The sequence below is a fragment of the Cimex lectularius genome, unplaced genomic scaffold (genome assembly GCF_000648675.2).
Source record: "Cimex lectularius strain Harlan isolate CLEC.00 unplaced genomic scaffold, Clec_2.1 scaffold84, whole genome shotgun sequence".
In the NCBI taxonomy this organism is placed as follows: domain Eukaryota; kingdom Metazoa; phylum Arthropoda; class Insecta; order Hemiptera; family Cimicidae; genus Cimex; species Cimex lectularius.
In genome coordinates this window covers 116,216-125,541 of record NW_019392631.1, presented here as the reverse complement: position 1 = coordinate 125,541, position 9,326 = coordinate 116,216, and the positions used below count along the sequence as shown (strand labels likewise).

Below are 9,326 nucleotides of genomic sequence, written 5' to 3'. Positions count from 1 at the left end.
TTACATTTCGTGGTCCGATTGCCTAAACTTCTTTCAATTAATTAATCTTTATGTAAATGAAAAAGTTGGTGTCACGAGCGGGATTCGAACCCACGACCTTCGGCTCAATACGCCGTTGCTCTAACCACTTGAGCTATCGTGACTTCGATCCACTCGGACACCAACTACCTATCTCAACATACCATTAGAATTTTCCCCCCCTATTTGCCATTTTGCAAATGTGTAATCAGGATTCCATTCTCGGCGACAAATGTAATGGCTACGGAGAGCTCTTAGTGAAGATATACTTCGTTTTACTTATTAAATCTATTATATTTCGTGGTCGTGGGTTCGAAGCCCGCTCGTGACACTAACTTTTTCATTTCAACCACTACCTTACATAAGGATTAATTAATTGATTAAAATGAATGATTATTTGGAGATCGTGAGATGCGGTCTGGTGTGACGTAGGTTTAGAAAAACATTTTTTTTTATCGTGCCAACGTTTCGATCTTTATTGAGATCATCTTCAGAGCTCAAAGTGGCCCTCTCAATACGACACACAAGAATGATACATCTACATGGAAAACAAACACTTTGGGCCCTGAAGATGATCTCAATAAAGATCGAAACGTTGGCACGATTAAGAAAATGTTTTTCTAAACCTACGTCACACCAGAACGCATCTCACGATTAATTAACTGTCACTAAACACCACACATTAAAATTAATCAAATAAAAGAGATGGCAAGATTTGATAAACAAGCGAAATTATTCCAGAATGGATATGAGCACGGACCCGACAATCGCACTTCTCATCTCGGAGTCGGGGAAAGACGTACCGCACGCCATATACAGAATTCCTCCGGGGAAATGTTTGATGCCGGAGACCTACTTGGACCAGTCGGAAAGAATCAGGAACTTACGCGTGCGGCCGGACGACGTCTGGGTCATCACGTATCCGAAATGCGGTAAAAAATCGTCTAAACCTTGTCTTAAATTGTCCTGGAAGAGTTGAATGTTGTTGACAGGCACTACATGGACTCAAGAGATGGTCTGGTTGATGATGAACGACTTCGATTTCGACCTGGCCAAATCTAGTTTTCTCTATCACAGATCCGTATTTTTGGAGTACGACAGGTTTTATTTGTATTAGTTTCTGTTGTTAACGTCAAAAAATTCAATTTCAAGGTTCAACGCCATTGGAGGAATGTTACCGGATGAGACCGAAGACAGCATAACTAGAGTGGAAAAAGCTAAGTCACCAAGAGTAATCAAGAGTCACCTCCCGATATACCTGCTTCCCAAACAGTTGTTCGAAGTAAAGCCAAAAGTAAGTTACCTTTAAGGCTAGAAGTACATATTTTATGAATTCATTCGTTACAGATATAAGTAGCGTTCGGATAGATAAATAAATGTCTTTATTGATTTTCTGTACAACATACAATAACAATTGGAAACATTATACTTACAAGGGGAGGACCATGTTGGTGGGTCACGGATGTGGACCAAACTTTTTTTGGTGAATCTACACTCCAAAATATCGAAATCGTATCCGCCACTATTTCTGAATAAACCTTGGTTTCGACAATTTTTGTTTTGTTTTGAAAGATGAGATTTTTCGTTTTTTAATCTTTTATTTCGTCGTTGTACTTTGCTCAAATCGCTACGTGAATATCATTTTACAGATTTTTGATGTAAGTTGGAACAAAAATATAGTCAAAGCTATCAAAGTTTACCAAAAACCAAAAAATGTCTGAAAACCATATCGTTTTAAAGAGAACATGGTCGTAATTTTTTTTTTTGTGAAACTAATATGCAATTTGGTTTTAGCACCTCTAGAGAATCTAAATAATTTTTTTTTAAAGATGAGATTTTTCGTTTTTTAATTTTTTATTTCGTCGTTGTACTTTCCTCAAATCCGCAATGTGAATCTATCATTTTACAGATTTTTTATGTAAATTGGAACAAAAATATAGTCAAAGCTATCAAAGTTTACCAATAACCAAAAAATTTCTAAAAACGAAACAGTTTTCAAGTGAACATGGTCATAACTTTTTCGTGAAACTAATATGCAATTTTGTTTTAGCACCTCTAGAGAATCTAAATTTAATTTTTTGTTTGAATTTAAATTTATTTTTTATTTATTATTTAACTTTATCAAATTGATAGAAATATTATTTATTACAATTAATTAAGGTTCCTAAGGTAACTTCCTATCTCAACCCCACCTTATGAGTTTTCCCTCCTTTTTGCCATTTTTCAAATGTCGTGTAATCGGTTTGGATTCTCGACGACAATTGAAATGGCCACGGAGAGCTTTAGTGAAGTGTACTTCATTTTAATCATTAAATTCACTAATTTCGTGGTCCGCTTGACCAATTAATACAATTGTCGTCGAGAATCCAAACCGATTACACGACAATTTAAAAATGGCAAAAGGAGGGAAAACTCATAAGGTGGGGTTGAAATGGGGAGTTGATGTCCGAGGGGATCGAGGTCACGATAGCTCACGTGGTAGAGCAGCGGCGTATCTAGCCGAAGGTCATGGGTTCGAATCCCTCTCGTGCCATTAACTTTTTTCATCTCAATTAAAAACCTTAATTAATTGTCATGTATTAATTGGTCAAGCGGACCACAAAAGTAGTGAATTAATATTATTTATATTTTAATAGTACATACAAAATTTACATTAAAAAGCTATGTTCTTCTTTCAAATGGTCTTCAATGGTTGACGTTAAAATCCTTTTAGCCGTTTTTTAATTATAGTGTTAATTAAACATTCCGTTAACTGAGTTTAGCGGTCAAAAAATCAGTAAATTTAAATTTTAACAAAAGTTTATTTTATTGGTCTCTAGAGGTGCTACAACGAACTTTCTAGTTACACAGAAAATATGACCTAATTTGGTTTTTTTAAAAATATTTTGGTTATTGATAAACTTTGGTAATTTTTAATTTTAATATATTTTTATTGCATATGCATGGGTATGATGCATATAATAATTATATGCCCGGAACACGAAATAAGAGGAGAAAGATTACTTGAAAGAATTGCGAATTTAAAAAAAATAACAAAGCCTTTCAATCTGCAATCTGTCATACAGGCAGATATCCAATATGGCATACAACGGAATTTTCAGATTCCTACAAGTAAAAGTGGCCATTCACGGTCTCTCCTAGCAGTCCAAACGGAGCGATGCAATTCCAAAAACCACGTCAATGGCAAAACTGGCGTGGCCGGCTGTGCCGAATATTCGACCGGTCCAAACTCCATCGCGCCACTCCAAATATCTATGGCGCGTTCGTGAATGGGAAAATCTGGCGTGGAGGGTGGGGATTTTGGCGCGCTGGCCTGGTCGTGAATGGGAAAACGCTCGTTTTTTTGGCGCAGTCTCCGTCTTTCTGTCACTGAGCAAACATCTCCGTCGTACATTCTCAAAAAGTCAAAAACGTTTATTCTTTATTTGTAATGACATCCAATCGAGATTTTATTGTTGAGGTGATTGAATTGTATGAAAGTTTACCATGTTTATGGATAGTGGTGGACACTGATTACCACGATAGAAAATTCGATCCTCAACAAGTTGGTCGACGTTTTCAAAACAAAGGATACAAATGCAACGAGAAATGCCGTATTGATAACTCCTAAGAGCTAATAAGAAATCGTAGTAGAAAACTTAAGTTCTTTGTAGTTCATCCCTGTAGCGAGAAATCGTAATGTGGTTGCCAACCTTTCATGTAGTGATGATTTCTCTCATGACTGTCTTTTGTTTTCTAATCAAGGCGTTAACAAGCTGGAGTAAATATAAATAAGACGTTAATCTTTTTTTTTTGTAAGGTTTTGGTTAAAATGAAAAAATAGTGTCACGAGGGGATTCGAATCCACGACATTCGGCTCTTTTTTTGTAAGGTTTTGGTTGAAACGAAAAAGCTAGTGCCACGAGCGGGATTTGAATCCATGGCCTACGGCTAAATACGCCGCTGCGCTAACCACTTGAGCTATCGTGACTTCGATCCACTCGGACACCAACCTCCCATCTCAACCTACCTTTCGAATTTTCCCTCCTTTTTTGTCATTTTTCAGGCGTGGAATTGACAGGTCCATGGGGTACTCCGCCGCAAACCCGTCTATACATACTACACATTTGCGCCTATAAATACATTCACACATTCGGGATAGTCACCGAGGTTGTTGTATTACTCCAGTGCCCTATCCCTTCATACCACATACTTACATTAACCAAGACTACTTTGACGAGTGAGGTACATTCCGTCTCAAACTCGACCGCACACATTTACACTCATCCATGTGCGCTAATAAATACAGTCGCAATAAAAGCCACACGAAGGGGTTCCTATATGCAACCAAAAATTTGTATTGACTTCAGGTTTACTGTTTCTCAACCTACAACCTTTCGAATTTTCTCTGTTTTTGCCATTTTTTGGTGTCGGAGAGGATCGAAGTCACGATAGCTCAAGTGGTAGAGCAGCGGCGTATTTAGCCGAAGGTCGTGGATTCAGATCCCGCTCGTGGCACTAGCTTTTTCATTTCAACCAAAACCTTACAAAAAAGATGAAATAATTGAAATAATTAGTAATTTGGTCAATAGAACACTAAATATAATGAATAAATAAGACGTTTCATCCATCCTTAAATAGTTCCTCCAATCAGCGGGTTCAAGGGAAAGTTCTTTCATCAAATTGATGTGGGTATGACGGCTTCTGTTCAGGAGCCACTTCTTACACCATTTTCTCTTCGATTTTTTGCTTTTAATATGTAAATAAACAGAAGACAAGAGATCGTCATCCATTTTGAGAAGGTAATTCACTGGTTGACGTTCGGAGCGACTGGCTGTGGAGCGGTCGTGAATGACCCTCAAATTTCAGGCACTCCAAATGGAGCTATACGGCTTGGCGAGGTTCCATTTGGAGTGATCGTGAATGGCCACCTTTAAGTTTGTTCATGTAAGGTTGATTTATTTTTTTCGACGTAAGACGAATTCGAATACTTAATTTTAAATGAGAACCCCATTTTACACATTTTTCTTTGAAACTAAATTTTTTGCCGAGAAAAATGAGCACTGAGTTATTAAAATCGGTCCGATGGAACCGGAGATATGATTTTTTGAAAATAGCCGGAATGCTGTTCTAATGCGTTAGGTCGAAACCTTTTTTTACTGCCTTCTACTGCAAATATTTTGAAGGGGAAAATCAGCCCAAGTAGAGAGAAAAGTGTGAAATCATATCTTTAAAAAATTCATACTTTTTTCCAATCTAGAACCGCAAAGAAAAAAAAATGGGGTGGGCTCATTAGATTAGACACTCTGTATACATAATTTGTTAAATGAGCTACCGTATAGATTGGTATTTATTTATTACCTTAATTTATTAACCAGTGCACAGTGGCTGCACGTCATCATCAAGCAAAAAAAAATTAGAGCCGTTTCATTCTTATATCCTATAACGACTTCTCAAAAACGGGAAAAATTTATAGGAGTAAAGAAATGCATAAATTTAAATTCAAACAAAAATGTATGTTTAAGGGACTCTGGAGGTGCTAAAAAAATTTCATATTAGTTTCATGAACAACATTTATCACCTAGTTTACTTAAAAATTATTTGGTTTTTAAAAATTTGTTGGTTATTGATAAACTGATAGCTTTACAGTTTTGAGCAATCAGAACGGCGAAATAAAAATATTAACAAACGGAAGATTTCACTTTCAAAAAACCAACAAAAACGCGCCTTATTAGACATGCGCTTGGTCAATGACCATCAGCGGAATTGTTGCTTAGTTATAAACATGTATGTACATAACAAATAAACAATTAAATTTTTGAACATTGAACATTCAGTGATATATCAGTAAAACAAATCATCATTTTTTCGTTTATAAATAAATACAGTTTATAATAATTATCTTTTATTTACTCGATGTAGAAAAAATACACCTACATCTATCTTAAAAATATAAGGGATATTGAAAAGGAAAAATTTAAATAAATTAAATCAATAACGATAATAACATTAATACTAAAATTACATGATAATGTAATATAATAAAGAAAATTATATAATAAGCATATGAATATTTACTCAATCCGAGAGAAAGCTGAATATAAATAACTATTATTTTTGTTATGTATGGCTTTGGCGGAAATGAAAAAGCTAGTGCCCCGAGCGGGATTCGAACCTACGACCTTTGGCTCAATACCCTGCTGCTTTATTTTGCTGCAGCTTTTGCTTGACAAATGCCTTTTCATTTCAGCCAAAACCTTCCATAAAAAGAATAATTAATTGAAAGATATAGTTTGGTCAATAGACCGCTAAATATAATGGATTTAATAAGTAAAACGAAGTATAACTTCACTAACAGCGCCCCGAGGCCACTTCATAAGTCGCTGAGAATCGAATCCTGATTGATAAACGGCAAAAAGGAGGGAAATTCAAAAGGTTGTAGGTTGAGATGGGGAGTTGGTCTGAGTGAATCGAAGTCACGATAGCTCAAGTGGTTAGAGCAGCGGCGTATTGAGCCGAAGGTCGTGGGTTCGAATCCCGCTCGTGACACTAGCATTTTCATTTCAGCCAAAACCTTACATAAAAAGAGTAATTAATTGAAAGATATAATTCTATCAATAGACCACTATATATAATGGAATTAATAACTATTAATAATGAAAAAAAAGTTAGACTGGCAAATAAAAGCATTTTGAACAAATCCATTTGAAATTCGAAATTTTGAATAAATATCGATAGTTCCATACAGTTTTATAATAATTAATTGAACGTAACACTTCTCTTAGCAATTAACATATGTTAAAAGTCCTTGTGAAAGAGTCTTTTATGAAAGAATTTTACCTTGAACTTTTTAAAGCAGGGACAAATCGCTATAAAGTGATAGACATTTTCAATCTCTGGCATGTTGTAAAGAGAAGATAAATGCCTTGTCGGAACCCTAAATATACTACAATAAAGGTACAGCAACTCACTTCTTTGATTACACAAGTTATATAATTAATTGACTTCTCGCATTTTCGTAATTTATATTCTTTAAGTTCAAATTCAATTCTTTAAAAATCCTGTCAGAGCAAGAAATCAAGGTTCTCGAAATGCATTTTTTCCCCTAAAGGATTCTGTTATTTAATATTGTATAATTTTTAATTAGATTGCCAACTATTCAAGTTACTTAAACTAAAGTTAATGTTAGCCCATTTATGTTTTAGTGGTCAATTGATTAAATCACTTCTTTCAATTAATTAATCTTTTATGTAAGGTTTTGGTTGAAATAAAAAAGTTAGTGTCATGAGCGGGATTCGAACCCACGACCTTCGGCTCAATACGCCGCTGCTCTAGCCACTTGAGCTATCGTGACTTCGATCCACTCGGATACCAACTCCCCATCTCAGCCTACAACCGTTCCAATTTTCCCCCTTTTTTGCCATTTTCAAATGTCGTTTAATCGGGATTGGATACCCGGCGACTTATGAAGTGGCACTGGGAGCTGTTTAGTGAAGTGATACTTCTTTTACTTATTAAATATTAATCCATTTTACGTTTTAGTGGTCAATTGACCAAGTTACTTCTTTCAATTAATTATTCTTGTTATGTATTGGCTGAGTTAAAAAAGTCAGTGTCACGAGCGGGATTCAAACCCACGACCTTCGGCTAAATACGCCGTTGCTCTACCACTTGAGAGGATCGAAGTCGCAATAGCTCAAGTGATAGAGCAGCGGCGTATTAGCCGAAGATCGTGGGTTCGAATCCCGCTCGTGACACTGACTTTTTTATCTCAGCCAATACCTTACTTAAAAAAAGTTAATTTTAGCGTTCGGTTTTTACATTGATGAAAGCAAATATTTTTGGTGTTTTATCGTCAGGGAAGTTAATATTTCTGCTCATTGCAATTTAGATAATCTACGTGTACAGAAATCCCAAAGATGTCGCCGTTTCTTTTTTTCACCATCACCAGGCTTGGCTGTCCTATGAAGGCAGTATGGATCATTTCGTACAAGCGTTTCTCGAAGACAAAGGTGAATAAAAAAAAATCAATTGAACAAAGGGGCAAATCTAGCTAACTGTAACATGTAGTTCTATACGGCTCGTTCTGGGAAAACGTCCTTGAATACTGGGAAATGAGAGATGAGCCGAACGTGCTGTTCAATACATACGAAGAGATGAAAAAGGTACGCTGTTCGCCCACATCCCAAACGGCTCCTCTAATAACTAATTTATTTTCAGGATCTCGAAGGAGTAGCGAAACGCACGGCCGACTTCCTGAACGTCGTCATTCCGGAAGACGTGAAGCGTAGATTCTTGGATCACCTCACCTTCAACAGCATGAAGACCAACGAGTCTGTCAATTACGAGAAACTACTCAAAAAGAGCAAGGCTGGCGGTTTTATGAGGGAAGGAGTGGTCGGCAGCTGGAAAACGGCACTTTCAGATAAGGAGAGCAATGAAATCGACGTGTGGAGCAGGTCGAAAATAGCCAACTCCAATTTTCCTTACAATTATTAGATATATAATAATTCTTCAAAAAAGTTTGAGTAAGCTCAACATTTTGAATGATATTTAGCTCCCTAAGATAACCCTGTCACATCTCGAGGGGAATTCTCACAAACCTCACTAGTAAACTTAAAATAAAATAAAAAGTTCGATATCTAGTATTAGTATTACTTATTATTATTACTTATAAAAAGTTTGATGCCTAGTATCAGTATTACGTATTTAAGTTATGCCAAAGATTGTTAAAAAAAATACAACAGTAATTCAATGTAGAAAATACATAAGCTTAAAAGTTACAAAGATTGTAATTATTTTTTTATTTTTATAGTTTTAGGCTGGTCAAACTAAATAGTCCATCGCTAGCCCTCTCTTCCGTAGTATTATTTTTCTTTTCTGACCCTATAAGCCTACTAATTTTTTTAATGATTCTCCAGTCAAGTTATGATGTTTTATAAGATAATTCCATTATCTACCAATTTGATTATTCTCTGGTTTGATATATTGTTGCGTATGTGGTCCCTCAATTACAATACGATAGTTTTGTACAGGGTGCCCCAGTTACTTCTGATGAAACTCAGGGAATCGATTCTACTCTTCATTTGGAGCAAAAAATGCTCAGGAGAAAATTTTCGGCAAGTTCTCTATTTTGAAGATATTCGTCAATTTAGGTTTGTTCAACTTTTCACTATCTTCCACATAAAAACGCTTACAACTTCCAAAATGTTGAGACTGCAACAAATCCAATTACACCATTTGAAAGAACGCTAAATTTGCTGGAAGATACTTTTTGCAATAATCTGAATGACATAAAATGTTAGCCAATCTCAGTTGGAACATGTCAA

At 35.8% G+C, this 9,326-nt stretch overlaps 1 protein-coding gene and 2 non-coding genes across 3 annotated transcripts in view; 2 read left to right on the top strand and 1 right to left on the bottom strand.

The window, feature by feature from the left end:
- Window positions 1-8,780, top strand: part of LOC106662802 (sulfotransferase 1C1-like) — a 48,834-nt gene extending 40,054 nt beyond the window's left edge. The window contains exons 2-7 of the mRNA XM_014387152.2: window positions 760-950; window positions 1,011-1,110; window positions 1,171-1,312; window positions 7,889-8,009; window positions 8,068-8,162; window positions 8,218-8,780. Of these exons, the coding sequence (XP_014242638.1) occupies window positions 761-950; window positions 1,011-1,110; window positions 1,171-1,312; window positions 7,889-8,009; window positions 8,068-8,162; window positions 8,218-8,496 (927 nt within the window). The 5' untranslated portion in view covers window position 760 and the 3' untranslated portion in view covers window positions 8,497-8,780. The remainder of the gene's footprint in view (window positions 1-759; window positions 951-1,010; window positions 1,111-1,170; window positions 1,313-7,888; window positions 8,010-8,067; window positions 8,163-8,217) is intronic.
- Window positions 70-143, bottom strand: Trnan-auu. The gene has a single exon. It is a non-coding gene; the product is annotated as a tRNA-Asn (tRNA).
- Trnan-auu lies at window positions 6,473-6,546 on the top strand. Its single transcript has one exon. It is a non-coding gene; the product is annotated as a tRNA-Asn (tRNA).
- Window positions 8,781-9,326: the final 546 nt, after the last annotated feature.